We start from the raw sequence: 20,516 nt of genomic DNA, 5'->3' as shown, positions 1-20,516 counted from the left end.
CTCACTGCAACCTCCGACCCTCCAGGTTTAAGCAATTGTCTGCCTCAGCCTCCAGAGTAGCTGGGATTACAGGTGCGTGCCACCACGCCTGGCTAATTTTTTTTGTATTTTCACCATCTTGGCCAGGCTGGTCTTGAACTCCTGACCTCATGATGCACCCGCCTCGGCTTTCCAAAGTGCTAGAATTACAGGCATGAGCCACTGCGCCTGACCTCTTTTTCTTTCTTCTAACATTTTGTCTGTTTCCCCTTATGTTCCTTTTTGTATTTTTTAATTTGTGGTTTTGTCTTTCATGTGGGATATTTTCCTCAGAAGTCAGTGATACATGGTTGTCCATTTATTTTTAAGAATGAGACACCTAGGCTGGGCATGGTGGCTCACACCTCTAATGCCAACACTTTGGGAGGCGGAGGCAGATGGAGTGCTTGAGGCCAGAGGTCGAGACCAGCCAGGGCAATGTGGTGAAACCCTGTGTCTACTAAAAATACAAAGTTAGCTGGGCATGGTGGCACCACCCCTGTGTCAGAGGTGGGAGGGTCGCTTAAGTCCAGGAGTTTGAGATCAGCCTGGGCAACATAGTAAGACCTCATCTCAACAAAAAATAAGCAAAATGAACTGGGCATGGTGGCAAGTGCCGGTGGTCCCAGCTACCTGGGGAGCTAAAGTGGGAAGATCACTTGGGACCGGCAGGTTGAGGCTGCAGTGAGCCATGATCACACCACTGCACTCCAACCTAGGCAACACATGGAGACCCTGTCTTAAAAAAAAAAAAAAAAGAGAGACACCTAAAAGTTAATTAGAATTTTTGTGTTTTAGCGGAGACTTGTCTCATAACGACAGTTTTTCTGTAGGATGATCAGCTACCAGGGCCCTTTTCATTGGGTGATGCCAAATGTCAGTTATGTGTAGGTCTTTTTTCTGAGGCCTTCAATTTCTATGCTCTCCTTCAGGGAATAAGGGCAAAATAAGTTTGGATGCCAGCAATGTTGGAGGGAACAGAGGAAGACTTTGTGGGGATGAAGGCAGGGAATGGAAGGTGGGGCTTCACCTCTCTCTTTAGTATATAGGCTTCCACTGAATTATCCCTTTCTTCAGGTAGTCCTGGTAGTCCTGGTAGTCCTGGTAGTCCAGTCTTCTGCCTGGGCAGGGGAGGAATTGTAACTTAATTGGAGAAGGGGAGGGAATCCGAAATACTCTGTTCAGCATCCTCTTTATACCTCACTTCTGCCCTTGGAGGTGCCTGATGACTGCAGAGGAACCTGGTGTCCTCATTTTTGTAACTTTCTAAGGTTCTGCCATAGATATATGTTTTCTCCTTTTCCTTCTTTTCTTTTTCTTTCTTTCTTTTTTTTTTTTTTTTTCCTGAGATGGAGTTTTCTCTGTCACCAGGTGGGAGTACAGTGGCGTGATCTCGGCTCACTGCAACCTCTGCCTCCTGGGTTCAAGCGATTCTCGTGTCTCAGTCTCCCGAGTAGCTAGGACTACAGGCATGCGCCACCATGCCAAGCTAATTTTTCTATTTTTAGTACAGACAGGGTTTCACCATGTTGGCCAGGATGGTTTGATCTCTTGACTGTGTGATCTGCCCACCTTGGCTTCCCAAAGTGCTGGGATTACAGGCGTTAGCCCCTGCGCCTGGCCCGTTCTTTTGTTTTTTGGTTTTCTTTTGAGACAAAAGAAGTCTGACTTGACTGTCACCCAGTCTGGAGTACAGTGGCACAATTTCAGCTCACTGCAACCTCCGCCTCCTGGGTTCAACCAATTCTCCCACCACAGCCTCCTGAGTAGCTGGGACTACAGGGATATGCCACCACACCCGGTTAATTTTTGTATTTTATTTTTATTTTTGGTAGAGACAGGGTTTCACCATGTTGGCCAGGCTGGTCTTGAACTTCTGACCTCAAGTGATCCACCTGCCTCAGCCTCCCAAAGTGCTGGGATTATAGGCGTGAGCCACTGTGCCTGGCCTCTGCTTCTTACTGACTTCTTTCCCTGTAGGTGTTGGTTTTCTTTATTTTTGGTTTTCTTTGCTTTTGGCTTTCTTTGCTTTAAGTCAACTAGTGTTTATCCATTTGCTTCCCATGTGTCCATTCCCTTCCTTCCTTCCTTCCTTCCTTCCTTCCTTCCTTCCTTCCTTCCTTCCTTCCTTCCTTCCTTCCCTCCTCCTTCCTTCCTTCCTTTCTTTCTTTTGTTCTTTTTCTTTCTTTCCCTTCCTCCCTTCCTTCCTTCCTTCCTTCCTCCCTCCTTCTTCTCTTTCTTTCTTTCATTCATTCTTTTTCTTTCCTTCCCTCCCTCCCTTCCTTCCTTCCTCCTTCTCTCCCTCCCTCCCTCCTTTCTTTCCTTCCTTCCTTCCTTCCTCTTTCTTTCTTTCTCTCTCTCTCTCTTTCTCTCTCTCTTTCTTTCTTTTTTTGAGACAGAGCTTCACTCTTGTTACCCAGGCTAGGGTGCAATGGCACAATCTCAGTTCACCACAACCTCCGCCTCCCAAGTTCAAGTGATTCTCCTGCCTCAGCCTCCCAAGTAGCTGGAATTACAGGCATGCGCCTCCATGCCTGGCTAATTTTGTATCTTTTTTTTTTTTTAAGTAGAAACGGGGTTTCTCCATGTTGGTCGGGCTGGTCTTGAGCTCCTGACCTCAAGTGATCCGCCTGCCTTGGCCTCCCAAAGTGCTGGGATTACAGGCGTGAGCTACCGCGCCTGGCTCACTCGGTCTTTTCTTTTCTTTTCTTTTCTTTATATGTTTGTTTGGAAACAGGGTCTCACCCTTTTGCCCAGGCTGGAATGCGTTGGTGCCATCCAAGCTCACTGCAGCCCTGACCTCTTGGGCTCAATCCATCCTCCTGCTTCAGCCTCTGGAGTAGCTGGGACCACAGGCATGCACCACCATTCCCGGCTAATTTTAAAATTTTTTTGTAGAGATGGGGGTCTCCTTACGTTGCTCAGGCCAGTCTCGAACTCCTGTCCTCACACAAGCCTCCCACTTCAGCCTTCCACAGTGCTGGGATTACAGGTGTGAGCCATCTTGCCTGGTTTGGGTCATAGATTTTTATTCCCTTACCATCATTTTAATAAGGCTTTGGGAGGGAGCAGAGAGAAGTGGTCTCAAGAACACTTTTTATTTAGATATTTATTGAGTGCCTACTGGGTATAAAGAATCCTACTAGTTGCTATTGCAGAGGGTAGTTTCAGAGAAGTGAATATTTAAAAAATTTGCTAACTTATGATTCATGCCTAAAATACTTTTTAAATTGATTTCAAGCTAGGCATTTGTCACATGTTTATATATTCAAATTTAGTTTTCAATATGGTTATTTCTTTCAATATTGTAGGGTCTGGTGGCTGAGCATGAGAATGGGTATTAGATGCTTTTGAATTTATATCTTGGTTTTCACCTGATTAACAGTAAGGCAAATGTGCATTTATTCATTAACTCATACCATAAACGCAATTTAGTGCCTGCTTTCTGTAAAACATGGTACAGGTGTTTTGAGATATGCCTAAATGGGTTTAGTGACACTAACACTACTGATTATTTTTAGAAAGGCCATCTTCTCTTGGTTTTCATGATACTACCATCTCTTTGTTTCCTACATTTCTTTCTGGTCTCCTTGATGAGCTGCTCTTTCTCTGCCCCTTAAATTCTTTTTCTTTAGGATCTAAATTTGTCTTTTCTGATCAGCCCCTTTACCAATTTAATAAAGTGTCCCTTCTTGATTCAGGGAGTAGATATCACCATACCATTCTTATCCCAGGAAATGATATTTGAATGTTTACTGGTTGCTTTCTTCCCCCTATCCCAGTAGACGGTAGGCTCCTTAAGAGCAAGAACTCTGGCAAGTTTCTTTTCTGACTAGCAAATAGATCATGCTTTTGCAGAGCTTCTCAGTTTTCAGTGTGCACATTAAACACCTGGGAGGTTTTGAAAATTCATATGCTGAGGCCAGGCATGGCAGCTTATGCCTGTAATCCCAGCACTTTGGGAGGCCGAGGTAGGCAGATCACCTGAGGTCAGGAGTTCCAGACCAGCCTGACCAATATGATGAAACCCCATCTCTACTAAAAATACAAAAATTAGCTGGGTGTGGTGGCATGCACCTGTAATCCTAGCTACTTGGGAGGCTGAGACAAGAGAATTGCTTGAACCTGGGAGGTGGAGGTTGCGGTGAACTGAGATTGTGCCATTCAGTCTGGGAAAAAAGAGTGAAACTCAGTCTCAAAAAAAAAAAAAAAAAAAAAATTCATATCCTGATCCAGAAGTTTTGGAGTGGGAATGCTGTGCCAGTTAATTTTATGTGTGAACCTGACTGCATGACGGGGTGCCCAGGCATTTGGTCAACATTATCCTTGACTGTCTGTGAAGGTGTTTCTGCGGGAGACTAACTTTTGAATCAGTAGATTGAGAAAAGCAGATTGCTCTCTTCTTTTTTTTTTTTTTTGGGGGGGGGGACGGATTTTAGCTTTTTTTTTTTTTTTTTTTTTTTTTTGAGACGGAGTCTCGCTCTGTCACCCGGGCTGGAGTGCAGTGGCCGGATCTCAGCTCACTGCAAGCTCCGCCTCCCGGGTTCACGCCATTCTCCTGCCCAGCCTCCCGAGTAGCTGGGACTACAGGCGCCGGCCACCTCGCCCGGCTAGTTTTTTGTATTTTTTAGTAGAGACGGGGTTTCACCGTGTTAGCCAGATGGTCTCGATCTCCTGACCTCGTGATCCGCCCACCTCGGCCTCCCAAAGTGCTGGGATTACAGGCTTGAGCCACCGCGCCCGGCCAAGTTGTTGCCCGGGCTGGAGTGCAATGGCATGATCTCGGCTCACTGAAACCTCTGCCTCCCAGGTTCAAGCGATTCTCTTGCCTCAGCCTCCCAAGTATCTGGGATTACAGGCATGCGCCATCACGCCTGGCTAATTTTGTCTTTTTAGTAGAGACGGGGTTTCTCCATATTGGTCAGGCTGGTCTCAAACTCCCGACTTCAGGTGATCCGCCCACCTCGGCCTCCCAATATGCTGAGAATACAGGCATGAGCCACCACGCCCGACCTAATTATTGTATTTTTAGTAGAGACGGGGTTTCACCATGTTGACCAGGATGGTCTCCATCTCCTGACCTCGTGATCCACCTGCTTCAGCCTCCCAAAGTACTGGGATTACAGGCGTGAGCCACCACACCCGGCCAGATTGCCCTCTTTAATGTGGATTGGCCTCATCCAATCAGTCAAAGGTCTGAGTAGAATAAAAGGCTGATCCTCCCACATGTAAGAGAGAGTTCCTTCCTCCTGACTGTCTTTAAACTGGGACAGTGTTTTTTGTTTTTGTTTTTGTTTTTGTTTTTCTGCATTTGAACTCAAACTGAAATATTGGCTTTTCCTGAGTCTTGAGTCTGGCTGCTTTTAGATTAGAACCACACCACCTACTCTCCTGGTTCAGGGGCCTTCAGACTTGGACTGAAACTATATCATTGGCTTTTCGGGGTGTCCAGCTTGTTGACTGCAGATCCCGGGACTTGTTAGCTTCTATAATCACATGAGCATTATAATAATAAATCCTTATAATAATCAATTCCCTATATTAAATCTAGTAAATAATAATCTAGTAAAAGTAATAATCTAGGCCGGGCGCGGTGGCTCAAGCCTGTAATCCCAGCACTTTGGGAGGCCGAGATGGGCGGATCACGAGGTCAGGAGATCGAGACCATCCTGGCTAACACGGTGAAACCCCGTCTCTACTAAAAAATACAAAAAACTAGCCGGGCGAGGTGGCAGGCGCCTGTAGTCCCAGCTACTCGGGAGGCTGAGGCAGGAGAATGTCGTGAACCCGGGAGGCGGAGCTTGCAGTGAGCTGAGATCTGGCCACTGCACTCCAGCCTGGGCGACAGAGCGACACTCTGTCTCAAAAAAAAAAAAAAAAAAAAAGTAATAATCTAGTAAACAATAAATCTAGTAAAAATATATATACACACGTATATTTATACACACATGTGCATGCATGTGTGTGTGTGTGTGTGCATGTTTGTATAATTGGTTCTGCCTCTTTGGAAAGCTGTGACTAATACAGATTTATATCACAAGCTTCTGTTTTACTTCTGATGCTGCTGGTGATCTTTGGGTAGCAAAGGTATGAAATAGAGAATTTTCTCCTCCATTTTAAATTTAGTGTTTAATGCAAATAAGACTATACGTAATCTGTATACCTCTGCCACTTTCTTTTTCTTAACCTGAATGTAAGAATCCTCTATAATGCTCTAAGGCCAAAGAATTATGTCATTGTTTTTAATCTGACCACACAATTTAAAACAAACAAATAATGATTGGAGTCAATGCGTGATAATGGTTTTTGGAAAACTGGAATTGATCCACACATTCATGTGAATGCACAAAATAATCCTGAAACAAAGTCATGTTTGTTTATTCTCATGTATCATTATATATACTTTTCAAAAGTTGCTACTCTGCGTAGGTGAACCTTTTATATTACAAAATATCTGCTGCATTAGCTAATTAATGAGGTCATTGACTAATTTTCAAAATGAGTCTTATTAAAATGCCTTAGTTTTTATTAATTGCCTGGGCTCCTAAAAAAAGAGTAATTGAAAATTTAAGGCTGGGCGCGGTGGCTCAAGCCTGTAATCCCAGCACTTTGGGAGGCCGAGATGGGCGGATCACGAGGTCAGGAGATCGAGACCATCCTGGCTAACACGGTGAAACCCCGTCTCTGCTAAAAAAATACAAAAAACTAGCCGGGCGCGGTGGCGGGCACCTGTAGTCCCAACTACTCGGGAGGCTGAGGCAGGAGAATGGCGTGAACCCAGGAGGCGGAGCTTGCAGTGAGCTGAGATCTGGCCACTGCACTCCAGCCTGGGCGGCAGAGCCAGACTCTGTCTCAAAAAAAAAAAAAAAAAAAAGAAATTTTAATTACGTCAGTGCTTTTCTTCAAATAACTGAAGCTTATTGAACTTTAAATGTTCAAACATTTAAGCATCCATTGAAATAGCAATAGCTATAAACAATGTGCAGTTCTAAATACTAATTAAACAAACTCTAAATCACCATAAAACTAAGCTGAATTTTAAGTAACTCTTATGTTGTAAGTGCTCTGTTCCGCTCATATACAAGGAAGATTAACCCCTTCAATTCTGACCACTTCTGCAGCCTTGTGGGCATCTCTCAAAATGCTGTGGCTGCTGTTGAACCACTTTCTTCTTATACTTGGACCAAAAAAGAGAGACTAATTAGACAACCTGGAACACGTTGCTAATGCCACATTAGTACTCTTGGAACCTTTTTTTTTAAAAAAAAACTGAGAATAGCCGGGCGCGGTGGCTCAAGCCTGTAATCCCAGCACTTTGGGAGGCCGAGACGGGTGGATCACAAGGTCAGAAGATCGAGACCATCCTGGCTAACACAGTGAAACCCCGTCTCTACTAAAAAATACAAAAAACTAGCCGGGCGAGCTGGCGGGCGCCTGTGGTCCCAGCTACTCGGGAGGCTGAGGCAGGAGAATGGCGTGAACCTGGGAGGCGGAGCTTGCAGTGAGCTGAGATCAGGCCACTGCACTCCAGCCTGGGCGACAGAGCGAGACTCCATCTCAAAAAAAAAAAAAAAACTGAGAATATACAGACATAAATTTGTAGATTTTATGTTTTGTGTCAAAACATACTTGCTTTCTTTTGTAAAAATAATGTTTGTTAGGTTTTACTTTTAATTTAATATTTTTGGAGATAGAGTCTCTCTTTGTTGCCCAGGCAGGAGTGCAGTGGCACAACCTTGGCTCACTGCAACCTCCGCCTCCCAGGTTCAAGCTTTTCTCCTATCTCAGCTTCCTGAGTAGCTGGCATAACAGGTATCCACCACCATGCCTGGCTAATTTTTGTATTTTTTGGTAGAGATGGGGTTTCACCATGTTGACCAGGCTGGTCTCAAACTCCTGACCTCAAGTGATCTGCCCGCCTCAGCCTCCCAAAGTGCTGAGATTACAGGTGTAAGCCACCACACCTGGCTAGGTTTTAATTTTAAATACCCAAAGTATAAATTTCACCAACCAAATACATCCTATAAACATTTTAAAAAATTGATATGGTTCAATACTAGCCTGACCAACATGGAGAAACCCTGTCTCTACTAAAAATACAAAATTAGCTGGGCATGGTGGCACATGCCTGCCATCCCAGCTACTCGGGAGGCTGAGCCAGGAGAATCACTTGAACCCAGGAGGCAGAGGTTGCTGTGAGCAGAGATTGTACCATTGCACTGAAGCCTGGACAACAAGAGCGAAACTCTGTGTCAAAAAAAAAAAAAAAAAAAAAAAAATTGATATAACCTTCTACTTTCAACTGAGATAGCATAATTGACACCAGACCGGGTCTCCTGTAAGAAACCAGAAAACCAGACTAAATATATGAGTAAACTGTTTTCAAGCATTGGATTATGTGATTTTAGACAATGTAATTATGAGAGAAGTCTTTCTATTTTGAAGCAGTAACTAGATTCTGGTTCTGGAAGGAGAACCTAAAAAAAGTAGCTGGGCACTGCAGCTCCCACCTGTAATCCCAGCACTTTGGGAGGCCCAGGCAGGTGGATCACCTGAAGGTCAGGCGTTCGAGACTAATCTGGCCAACATGGTGAAACCCTGTCTCTACTAAAAATATTAAAAAATTAGCTGGGCGTGGTGGTGGGCACCTGTAATGCCAGCTACTTGGGAGGCAAATTGCTTGAACTGGGGAGGCAGAGGTTGTGATGAACCGAGATTGCTCCATTGTACTCCAGCCTGGGCAAAACAAGAGTGAAACTTCAAAAAAAAAAAAAAAATGCACAGCAGTTTTGCTGAGATGAAGCAATAGAGATTGGAGTTTGGAGGTGGTTAGAACTGGGAGGGAAGAGTTTCAGAGAGGAGGAGCTATGCAAAGAAAGAGCTCCATAATTCTTGATTTTTGACTGAATACTGGGCTGCACATACATAAAGGATAAACCTATGAAGCTGCTCTCATAACATTTAGAGACATTTGCATTCTGACCAACTTAAGTGGAGAAATCTTGTGGGACAATAGAGCATTTAGTAGAGCTCCAAGAAAGGCTATGCATAAGAATAAGCAAAGCCAGGCACAGCCTAGAATAAAGGCTACTTTAGATATCACTTACCTGACGAAGCTTAACAACAAGCTCTGATATGATGAAACTGATCTGCAAGTAACTAAACTGTAGAAGGACGATATGCAGACAAAATCACGCAGACACTGGGTTAAAGAAGGAAGTGGCTTTATTTGGCTGGGAGCGTCGGCAGACTTGCGTCTTAAGAACCGAGCTCCCTAAAAAAGAAGTTCTTGGCCCTTTTAAGGGCTTACAACACTAAGGGGTCCATGTGAAGGGGTCATGATAGATCAAGCAAATGTGGGAGACGTAACTAGGAGCTACATGCGTTAGATAACAGAACAGAAAGTTTTGCGATGCTTCCTCATACAATGTCTGGAATTTACAGATAACACAAGTAGTTTAGGTCAGGGTTTGATTTTGTAAATATATTCTTTAACTACTAGGCCCAGGTGGTGGCTTCAGGCCATCTAGCTGTTTATCTGATTTTTGTTTCTTTTTAACTTTTTGCTTTCTTCCTTTCTTCACCTCTTATAAACTAGGCAAGGCTGGGGGGTGGGGGAAGTGGGAGAAGTGGTGGTCTCCTACCTCATTTCCCCCCTTTGAGACTCTCACTTATTAGGGGGAGTTCTCACTTTCATCTTCACTTTTTCAGTGTCTCTGCAAGACACAGTGATAGTGATTCATGTAATACACTAGTGTTGAAGTTTTCTGAGGAACCAAAGTAGCAACAAAAGCTTTTATCATTTGTAGGAGCAAGGGTAACACACAAGGGAGCAGCAAGCAAGTTCTTATTACTAGCAATAAACTTACAGTGAGGGTTTTCAATTCTCCCATAGCTGGAAACCATTTTTCAAATAAAGACTTACGATTAAACCTGTGCCAAACCTGAACAGACACATGTGCCAACTTTAGCATGTCCCTGATTATATTATGACCACCTGTCCTTGTCCTTGATCATCTATTTTCAGACAGCAATTGGTTAAGTTGAATTTTCCACAGACCCCTTATTCAGCTGAGAGCAAATAGTCCAATGCAAGTCTATTTTGATACATGGCATTTTTTTACTTGGGCTTTCTGCTAGGCAAAAACAGTCGAACCTGGGCCAGGTTTATTAGTGATTATTTTTAAGACAGCCTGAAACCACATGATCTGATTGAGCACGTATATGAGGGTTTGGTTCCCAAAACTAGAAGTTTTTAAGAGCTAGACAATTGAAATTGTGGGAGACTGTTGGGGAAAAGAGATAAAGTTATCTTGAGGCGTGAACATTTTGCTTCCTAACTCTACTAGCCTCTTATGTTAGTCCTTCCAAAAACATAACATGAGGAAATGCATAGGCTGCTGACAAAGTTTTCAGCAAGCTGAGTAAATAGGTTTTTGGCTCAGCCCATTAAGAAGCTGGGACCACAAGGACTGTGCCACCACGCCAGGCTAATTTTGGTATCATTTGTGGAGATGGGGTTTCTCCATTTAGCCCAGGCTCGTCTCCACCTCCTGGATTTGAGTGATCTGCTCTCCTCGGCCTCCCAAAGGAGGATGGCTCACGATCACAGGATCATGCCCAGCCCTTTCTTTAAAACAAAACAACAGCAAACACAACCACAAACATTTTAAGGACTCCCAGTTATCAGTGTCAGCTAACAGATTGAAAGTTTGTGTCTAAGAAGTCCTTATGTACTCCATGATTTCAAAAGAAAGAAAAAAAGGGAATCTCACATCCTATACCTTATTTATGATTGCAACTAGGGCGTTATTTAAAAAACCATCAGTGAACAACCAAACAAGAGTTGATCCAAATGTTTTCCCATCTTCTGAATTCTGAGGTGGCCTCCAAGCAGGGAGGCAGTGGCTGGGTGTGGGAAGCAAAATCACAGGGCCAGCACTTGACACCTGCAGAATGCAGAGGCTCAACTTTGCACCAAGCCAAAGGTTCTGCTGTCCATTGGAAGTTTCGTTCCCCAACGTACATTGACTATGCACTGGTCCTCCTCCCCACAGATTTTATCCCTAAGGCAAGTCCTGAGTTGATCGTTGGGACAATCTCCTCTTGTAGTCTGGAATTGCCTTGGCCATCAGTGGGGCCACTTTCTTGGCAGCCCGTTTCTGGGTTTTAGCGGGCGCCTGAGCTCATTGCTGCTGCTCAGGCAGCGGTTGGTCCTCTTCTCATGGACCCGGTGAAGGACTCTGCTGCTCCTGCTGCTCGTGCTGCTACTGCCACTACCACTGAGGGCCGACCCCTCAGGCTGCCACCGCCCCTATCACCACGGCCCACACAACCCCGGCTAGAGGGAACGTGGCCGCTTCCTGCCAGCTTGGGGGCTGGCTTGATGTCTCCCTCTTCGGGGTCAGCGGCTCCTGCAGACTTCTCTTGCCTCCTTGAAGCATCATAAGGCGTCTTGGCCCCAGAGTTGAAACAGATCATCTTTGTCTGTCGGCGGATGGGTTTGTTTTCTCGTGCAGATCGGATTTTCGTGGTGACTGCTCGCAGCCGCTGCTCTCGGGAGTCCCGAAGCCGCAGATACAGCTCCCGCCAAGACTCGTGCTCCTGTGGCTTTTCTTCCTTGAAGTCCTGGAGACAATGAGTCCTCCATAATTCATCTGTGTCCCCAGCGAGTGCGTGATTGTATTTCTCTCTGCGATACAGCTGATCAGGCGTCCACCCTTCCGGAAGGGGTTCAAGAACCGAGTAGGGGACCCCTCCCACGTCACCGAGGGCGTCCGGACTGTGTCTAAGCCCCCGGATGCACTGCAGGCACAGCGTCAGCACCTGGGGCTGGCAGGCACGCCTGGAGCCCGAGTACACCTGCATCTTAGCATTCACTCTGTGTCCAGTGAAGGCGGCTTCCTCCTGGATCGTTGGTGCGGAGAGTGCTTCTGGCTTTTCCTGGGAGGTCATGGCCTCAAAAGCGGAAAGTAGATCGTAGTTGGCCTGCATCCAAGCCTCTGAGGGGTCCCAGAGCTCTGAGAAGGCATGGCTGGGCACCGTTTTCGGCCCCGCAGAATCAGCGCCGGCCAACTGCAGCCTCTCTGACTGGCTTTCCTGGACAGGAGGCAATTTCTGCGCGGAAGCCCAGCGGGACGATTTGTGCCCCTTGCTGTGGCTCACAAGCGCTTCCCCCTGGGGTTGGCCCTGGCAGCCCTGACCCAGCGGAGGCCCGCCCTGAGCGGCGTGAGCGTGGCCTCTTCCGGGTTGCTTCCCGGGCACAGCCGGCTCAGGGCCCTCGGGCGTCGGGAGGGGAGCGGTGTGCAATGGAGGGCCCGATGGGGGCCTGAATCAGCTGGGGCCCTTCTGGGGCGCTTTCTCTGGGCTCTGTGCTCGCGACTGGGAGACCTTCGGTGAGGTCTCTGAAGCCCCGGAGGTGTTCTGTGTGCTGTCCGTCTGTGCTCAGGACTGTCAGGTGGGCTCCTGGGGACCGTCCCGTTCTCTGGGAAGCCCCAGGCCTTTTCCTGGTCCTGAAGAGCCTCCCCATAGCGCTTTCGGGAAGCGCTCTCCTCGGGGTCCTGTGCATCAGGCCCGGTGTTTGGGTCCACAAGCACCAGCTTCTTCCACCGGGCCGCTAAGTCTCTGGCAAAGTCGCCCACGTGCTGGTGCTTCCGCAGGCGCTTCACCGTCTTTCTGATTCCAGTCTCCGCCAGGATGTCTGCCGTCATGGGCAAGGCGGAGAGTTTCTGCAAATATTTCTCTAGCTTTTTCGGGTCCGTCTTAGTGGCCAGACGCACCTGCAGCTTCTCCACTGCGTGAAGCGTGTGTGGGGGGCGTGTGTGCGTGTGTGTGCGCTCGCGTGTGTCATATCTGGCACGCGGACCTGTGATTACCAGCCCGCGTGAGGCCAAGAAATGCCCTGAGTTGGAATGCAAACCTTCCCCGAAGCTTGCAGAAGCTCCTATGAGGTGAACTCCAGGTTGTTAACCTGGTCATCTCATGGTAATTAGAAAGTCTGATTGGCAGCTTTAGACTTCTTGATTCAGAACCTCAATAAGCTGATTAAGGTGTCGCCAACCTTTCATAGGGGTTCTGGGTGAAAAGATTGGGAATGATTGTATGCGGTGCTTAGTGAAACTATTTTGACTTCGCCATGGTACCAGTTATTAGCATTTATTCATGAAATCCGATAGTTCCTTTCTTCAAAGAAATAGCGGTTTTCTTTGAGACGTGCTCTGGTTCTGTCACCCAGGCTGGAGTGCAGTGGAATGAGGAAAGGTCACGGCAACCTCCGCTCGCCCAGCTCAGTCAATCCTGCCACCTCAGTCCTTTAAGAAGCTGGGACCAGAGGACCACAGGGGCCGTGCCACCACGCCAGGCTAATTGTGGTATCATTTGTGGAGACGGGGTTTCTCCATTTGGCACAGGCTGGTCTCCACCCTGTGGGCTCAAGCCATCTGCCCTCCTCGGCCTCCCAAAGGAGGATGGCTCACGATTACAGGATCATGCCCGGCCGTTTCTTTAAAACAAAACAACAGCAACGACAACCACAAAACATTTTATGGAGTGGCAGTTATCAGTGCCAACTAACAGATTGAGAGTTTGTGTCTAAGAAGTCCTCATGTACTCGCTGATTTCAAAAGAAAGGAAAAACGGAAATCTCACATGTGGTACCTAGTTTATGATTGCAACTAGGTCGTTAATTAGAAAAAGATCAGTGGCCGGGCGCGGTGGCTCACGCCTGTAATCCCAGCACCTTGGGAGGCCGAGGCGGGCGGATCACGAGGTCAGGAGATCGAGACCATCCTGGCTCACACGGTGAAACCCCGTCTCTACTAAAAAATACAAAAACTTCGCGGGGCGTGGTGGTGCACGCCTGTAGTCCCAGCTACGGGGAGGCTGAGGCAGGGGAATGGCGTGAACCCGGGAGGCAGAGCTTGCAGTGAGCTGAGACGGCACCACTGTACTCCAGCCTGGGCGACAGAGCGAGACTCCGTCTCAAAACAACAAAAAACAAAAAACGATCAGTGAACAGCCAAAGTAGAGTTGACCCGAATGCGTTCCCATCTTCTGAATTCTGAGGTGGCCTCCAAGCAGGGAGGCAGTGGCTGGGTGTGGGAGGCAAAATCACAGGGCCAGCACTTGACACCTGCAGAATGCAGAGGCTCAACTTTGCACCAAGCCAAAGGTTCTGGTGTCCACTGGAAGTTTCTTTCCCCAACCCGCATTGACTTTGCATTGTTCCTCCTCCCCCCAGATTTTAACCCTAAGGCACAAGTCCTGAGTTTATCTTCGGGAGAATCTCCTCTTGTAGTCTCGAATTGCCTTGGCCATCAGCGGGGCCACTTTCTTGGCAGCCGGTTTCCGGGTTTTGGCGGCGGGCGCCGGGCGCTCATTGCTGCTGCTCAGGCAGGGGTTGGCCCTCTTCTCAGGGAGCCGGTGAAGGACGCTGCTGCTGCTGCTGCTGCTGCTGCTGCTCGTGCTGCTGCTGCTCGTGCTGCTGCTGCTGCTGCTGCTGCTGCTGCTGCTGCTCGTGCTGCTGCTGCCACTGCTTCCGCCGTGGCCGCCGTCCCCGCCGCCCACCAGGCCGCCACCGCCCCTATCGCCACCGCCCACGCCGCCCCGGCTGGAGGGAACGTGGCTGCTGCCCGCGGCTTTGGGGGCTGGCTTGATCTCTCCCTCTTCGGGGTCAGCGGCTCCTGCAGACTTCTCTTGCCTCCTTGAAGCATCATAAGGCGTCTTGGCCCCAGAGTTGAAACAGATCATCTTTGTCTGTCGGCGGATGGGTTTGTTTTCACGTGCAGATCGGATTTTCGTGGTGACTGCTCGCAGCCGCTGCTCTCGGGAGTCCCGAAGCCGCAGATACAGCTCCCGCCAAGACTCGTGCTCCTGTGGCTTTTCTTCCTTGAAGTCCTGGAGACAATGAATCCTCCATAATTCATCTGTGTCCCCAGCGAGTGCGTGATTGTATTTCTCTCTGCGATACAGCTGATCAGGCGTCCACCCTTCCGGAAGGGGTTCAAGAACCGAGTAGGGGACCCCTCCCACGTCGCCGAGGGCGTCCGGATTGTGTCTGAGCCCCCGGATGCACTGCTGGCGCAGCGTCAGCACCTGGGGCTGGCAGGCAGGCCTGGAGCCCGAGTACACCTGCATCTTAGCATTCACTCTGTGTCCAGTGAAGGCGGCTTCCTCCTGGAACGTTGGTGCGGAGAGTGCTTCTGGCTTTTCCTGGGAGGTCATGGCCTCAAAAGCGGAAAGTAGATCGTAGTTGGCCTGCATCCAGGCCTCTGAGGGGTCCCAGAGCTCTGAGAAGGCATGGCTGGGCACCGTTTTCGGCCCCGCAGAATCAGCGCCGGCCACCTGCAGCCTCTCTGACTGGCTTTCCTGGACAGGAGGCAGTTTCTGCGCGGAAGCCCAGCGGGACGATTTGTGCCCCTTGCTGTGGCTCACAAGCGCTTCCCCCTGGGGTTGGCCCTGGCAGCCCTGACCCAGCGGAGGCCCGCCCTGAGCGGCGTGAGCGTGGCCTCTTCCGGGTTGCTTCCCGGGCACAGCCGGCTCAGGGCCCTCGGGCGTCGGGAGGGGAGCGGTGTGCAATGGAGGGGCCCGATGGGGGCCTGAATCAGCTGGGGCCCTTCTGGGGCGCTTTCTCTGGGCTCTGTGCTCGCGACTGGGAGACCTTCGGTGAGGTCTCTGGAGCCCCGGAGGTGTTCTGTGTGCTGTCCGTCTGTGCTCAGGACTGTCAGGTGGGCTCCTGGGGACCGTCCCGTTCTCTGGGAAGCCCCAGGCCTTTTCCTGGTCCTGAAGAGCCTCCCCATGGCGCTTTCGGGAAGCGCTCTCCTCGGGGTCCTGTGCATCAGGCCCGGTGTTTGGGTCCACAAGCACCAGCTTCTTCCACCGGGCCGCTAAGTCTCTGGCAAAGTCGCCCACGTGCTGGTGCTTCCGCAGGCGCTTCACCGTCTTTCTGATTCCAGTCTCCGCCAGGATGTCTGCCGTCATGGGCAAGGCGGAGAGTTTCTGCAAATATTTCTCTAGCTTTTTCGGGTCCGTCTTAGTGGCCAGACGCACCTGCAGCTTCTCCACTGCGTGCAGCGTAGTGGACCCTGCCGCCATCTCAGCAGAGCTGTGCAGGCCTGGCTGTCCCGGCGGTCGCGGCTCTGTCCTGGGGGCGGCAGGACACGAAGTCTGGGGTCGCGGGTCCTCGCTGCCCGGTTCGGGATGTGGAGTCGCAGCCTGGAGGGAGCTCGGTCCTCGGAGCAGCGGGCCACTGGTTCTGGGGCGCTGGTCCTCGCAGACCGCAGGCCTGGGGCGTGGAGTCACGGCAACCGGGAGCAAGCTCAGTCCTCGGTGCAGCCGGCCACTTGGTCTGGAGCGCCGGTCCTTGCAGACAGCTGAGCAGGCCCGCTTCTGGTCCTCGGGATGTGGAGCCACAGCCTGGAGTGACCTCTGCGGTGCGCCGTCCAAGGCCGAGTGGAGCTCCCGTGCCAGAGCCCGGCCTTATATAGCCAGCCCCAGGCCCACCCAGGGCTGAAGCCCTGACCGCCCTTGGCCCCTGGGCTACCCCGCCCCGATACGTAATCATTGCGTCAGCAAAATGCGGCCAATCAGGACGGTCAGGTGGCCTGCTGTGCCCCACAAGTTGTTTAGGTTAATTTCAGCCTGGACACACCCCACTGAGTTCTACCGTTGGCCCTCCGTGTTGGCAGGTTCCACGTCTGTGGATTCCAAAAGACACATGACTGAATCTTCTTGGGAGTAAAACCGAAAATAACAACACCGCAAGACAAAATGGTAGAAAGAAGAACCCACAGAGGATAACAACCCTTTACCTAGGATTGACGTGGCGTGAGGGGACTTGCCAACATTCGTAGAAAAGTGGGATTAAGAGAGAAAAATGAAAAAGGTGTATTTTACTTCTCAACATCGGCTCCATCAAGTTCAATGCGCTTTTGGAAGCAGTGTCTTTTCCCCGCCCTCTAGCCCATCCCTCTAAAACCCCCAGGGTCCTGGGAATGTGACGATTTCCATGGAATCTTTTTTCCATCGTTAACTGAAGAAAACTGGGCGCTTTTTACAGATTTTCTAAGTCTAGGAAACAAAAAGAAGTCAGCAGGCGCCAAATCAGGACTGTAAGGTGGACGCCTCATGATTTCCCGCGGCAAGTCTTGCCCAGCTGCCCTTGTTGGGTGAAAGGCATGAGCAGGAACATTGTCGTGGTGGAGAAGAACTCTCTGGTGAGGACTGTTCTCGCTCCAGCTTTGGCGGCTGACTTTCTGAAAGCGCTCTCCTAGTGAGCAGATGTGATCACGGTTTGGCCCTCCAGAAAGTCAACCAGCCGAATCCCTCTGGCATCCCCCCCAAACGGTGGCCATGACCTCTGCTCTTGACTGCTCCTCTGTGGCTTTGAATGGAGCGCTGCCACCTCTTGGTAGCCACGGCCTCGTGCTTGGTCTTCAGGATCCTGCCGGCAGAGCCACGTTTCATCTCCTGTTAGCAGTCTTGGAAGAAACGCTTCAGGATCTTGCCCCCACCGGCTGTTTAAAATCTCCTCAGAAAGGCTTGCTGTGGCCTGCAGGTGATGTTGGTGCCACGGTTTGGGCAGCCGAATTCCACTCTAATCTTTCAGTCAGAATGAGGCAAACAGAACCATTTGAAATGTCTATGATGTCAGCTATTGTTTCTGCTGTCCATGGCGGTTTGGCTTACTTTTTAAATTCTCACATGACTTTTCTCTCTCTCTCTCTCTCTGTGTGTGTGTGTGTGAGAGTGTGTGTGTGTGTGTGTGTGTGTGTGTGTGTGTGTGTGTGTGTGTCTTCTAAAGAAGGAAAATGATTATAGCTTGAGAATCGGGGGATGAGGATTCAGGTGTTAAGGCTTTTTTGAGAATTACCCCTCCGTGGTATGTAGAGAAAGAGGGAAATGTGCTTGCCGTGTTTCCAGTCTTCCAGCTCCCTCACGAAGAGGACCCCAGCGCAATACTGGCAATGCTTCCAGAGCTCCCAGAATGAGGATTAGTTTGTAAATAGGTCGGAAGGGAATTGAACTACCCTGGGTCAGTGTAGTAATATACCAGCAGGATCCTTCGGTGGATTCTGAATTCTGTTTGGGGTAGGTTTATAGTTTGTGTGGGGTTTGTTTCCTTTGTGTCTTTTTGAGAGCGAGTGTCGCGGTGGGAGCAGTGATCTGCTACGGTTTGTCACGGTCTCCAGTCATGAATGAGTTTAGTGGGTGCGGCCGCTGTTTTCAGCAGTAGCGTGATTGTGGGGGCATCGAGGAGCTAGGAGGGGCTAGAACTTGCTCCAATTGTTTCCTTGTGTTTTGAGTTGTATTTGCTTGTATCGTGTTTGTTTTCCATCTTGGCAGGGGAAACGTTTTCCAGGAAGAAAGGTTGTTGCCAGTGGATTTGATTCCGAGGGACTGGGGTTTCTCGGTGGGAGTGGGGAGGGGCTGCAGGGTGATCGGTGGCTACTCCACCTCCAGAAAGAGCATGTGGCTTCTCCGCCTTGGGGAGGATGTTCTGCTGTCTTGTGAGGTTTGCAGGCCGCCTGAGATTCTCTCTTGAATTGCTGTCGAGAAATAGAGACTGGCATTGTCTCCGGCCCTTGCTGGGGGAGCTTTTCCGAGTTTTTGTTTTTAATTTTGAGACGGAGTTTTGCTTTTGTTGTCCAGGCTGGAGTGCAATGGTGGGATCTGGGCTCACTGCAGACTCCGCCTCCCGGGTTCAAGTGATTCTCCTGTCTCAGCCTCCTGAGTAGCTGGGATTACAGGCGCTCGCCGGCAAGCCTGAGCGCGTTTGGTATTTTTAGTAGAGACGGGATTTCCTCATATTGGTCAGGCTGGTCTCCAACTCCTGACCTCAGGTGACCCGCTGGCCCCGACCTCCCAAAGCGATGGGATTACAGGCGTGGGTCACCGTGCCCGGACTTGTCTGAGTTTTACACCGTCGCTGATTGGATCATGTCCCCTTCCCCGGAACGAATGCTTTTCTGTCTTCCTTAAGGGCAGTGTCTCTGTGGCTCCCTGTCCTGTCTCCATACGTGTCCTTCAGGCTTGAAGGCCTCTTCTCACTTGCACCTGCATCCACTCAGGTGCCTGCTTCCAGAAGCTAGCTTCCCAGCACCCATTCTGCTGACAGCCCAGGGCACAGGACTTTGATCTCTTGGACTGCCCTTGCTCGGTTTTGCCTTGTGGCTTAGGTCTTTGTGTCTTTCTCTCTGCCCCTCACTATTGGTACACCCATAAGAATGAGATATACGCAAGGGGGTCTGTGTGTGTGTGTGTGTGGGGGGCGTGTGTGCGTGTGTGCGTGTGTGCGTGTGTGCGTGTGTGCGTGTGTGTGCGCTCGCGTGTGTCATATCTGGCACGCGGACCTGTGATTACCAGCCCGCGTGAGGCCAAGAAATGCCCTGAGTTGGAATGCAAACCTTCCCCGAAGCTTGCAGAAGCTCCTATGAGGTGAACTCCAGGTTGTTAACCTGGTCATCTCATGGTAATTAGAAAGTCTGATTGGCAGCTTTAGACTTCTTGATTCAGAACCTCAATAAGCTGATTAAGGTGTCGCCAACCTTTCATAGGGGTTCTGGGTGAAAAGATTGGGAATGATTGTATGCGGTGCTTAGTGAAACTATTTTGACTTCGCCATGGTACCAGTTATTAGCATTTATTCATGAAATCCGATAGTTCCTTTCTTCAAAGAAATAGCGGTTTTCTTTGAGACGTGCTCTGGTTCTGTCACCCAGGCTGGAGTGCAGTGGAATGAGGAAAGGTCACGGCAACCTCCGCTCGCCCAGCTCAGTCAATCCTGCCACCTCAGTCCTTTAAGAAGCTGGGACCAGAGGACCACAGGGGCCGTGCCACCACGCCAGGCTAATTGTGGTATCATTTGTGGAGACGGGGTTTCTCCATTTGGCACAGGCTGGTCTCCACCCTGTGGGCTCAAGCCATCTGCCCTCCTCGGCCTCCCAAAGGAGGATGGCTCACGATTACAGGATCATGCCCGGCCGTTTCTTTAAAACAAAACAACAGCAACGACAACCACAAAACATTTTATGGAGTGGCAGTTATCAGTGCCAACTAACAGATTGAGAGTTTGTGTCTAAGAAGTCCTCATGTACTCGCTGATTTCAAAAGAAAGGAAAAACGGAAATCTCACATGTGGTACCTAGTTTATGATTGCAACTAGGTCGTTAATTAGAAAAAGATCAGTGGCCGGGCGCGGTGGCTCACGCCTGTAATCCCAGCACCTTGGGAGGCCGAGGCGGGCGGATCACGAGGTCAGGAGATCGAGACCATCCTGGCTCACACGGTGAAACCCCGTCTCTACTAAAAAATACAAAAACTTCGCGGGGCGTGGTGGTGCACGCCTGTAGTCCCAGCTACGGGGAGGCTGAGGCAGGGGAATGGCGTGAACCCGGGAGGCAGAGCTTGCAGTGAGCTGAGACGGCACCACTGTACTCCAGCCTGGGCGACAGAGCGAGACTCCGTCTCAAAACAACAAAAAACAAAAAACGATCAGGGAA

General features: G+C 49.7%; 2 protein-coding genes and 1 pseudogene across 8 annotated transcripts in view; 1 reads left to right on the top strand and 2 right to left on the bottom strand.

The window, feature by feature from the left end:
• Positions 1-20,516, top strand: part of KATNAL2 (katanin catalytic subunit A1 like 2) — a 167,000-nt gene that overhangs the window by 29,188 nt on the left and 117,296 nt on the right. The gene's annotated exons all lie outside the window — the stretch shown is intronic.
• Positions 10,948-13,085, bottom strand: LOC135968302 (elongin-A3-like; annotated as a pseudogene).
• LOC123569972 (elongin-A3-like) lies at positions 13,510-19,242 on the bottom strand. The gene has a single exon (XM_065533870.2). It carries the CDS (start codon positions 16,108-16,110, stop codon positions 14,287-14,289), a length of 1,824 nt encoding a protein of 607 aa, XP_065389942.1. The 5' UTR covers positions 16,111-19,242; the 3' UTR covers positions 13,510-14,286.

Source organism: Macaca fascicularis, chromosome 18 (genome assembly GCF_037993035.2).
Source record: "Macaca fascicularis isolate 582-1 chromosome 18, T2T-MFA8v1.1".
Taxonomy (NCBI): Eukaryota; Metazoa; Chordata; class Mammalia; order Primates; family Cercopithecidae; genus Macaca; species Macaca fascicularis.
Note: the sequence above shows the minus strand (reverse complement) of the source record. Positions and strands in the feature narration are given on the sequence as shown.

What these genes read in the sequence shown, in the direction of transcription:
- LOC123569972 (XM_065533870.2), bottom strand. Translation starts at nt 16,110, where the DNA reads ATGGCGGCAGGGTCCACTACGCTGCACGCAGTGGAGAAGCTGCAGGTG.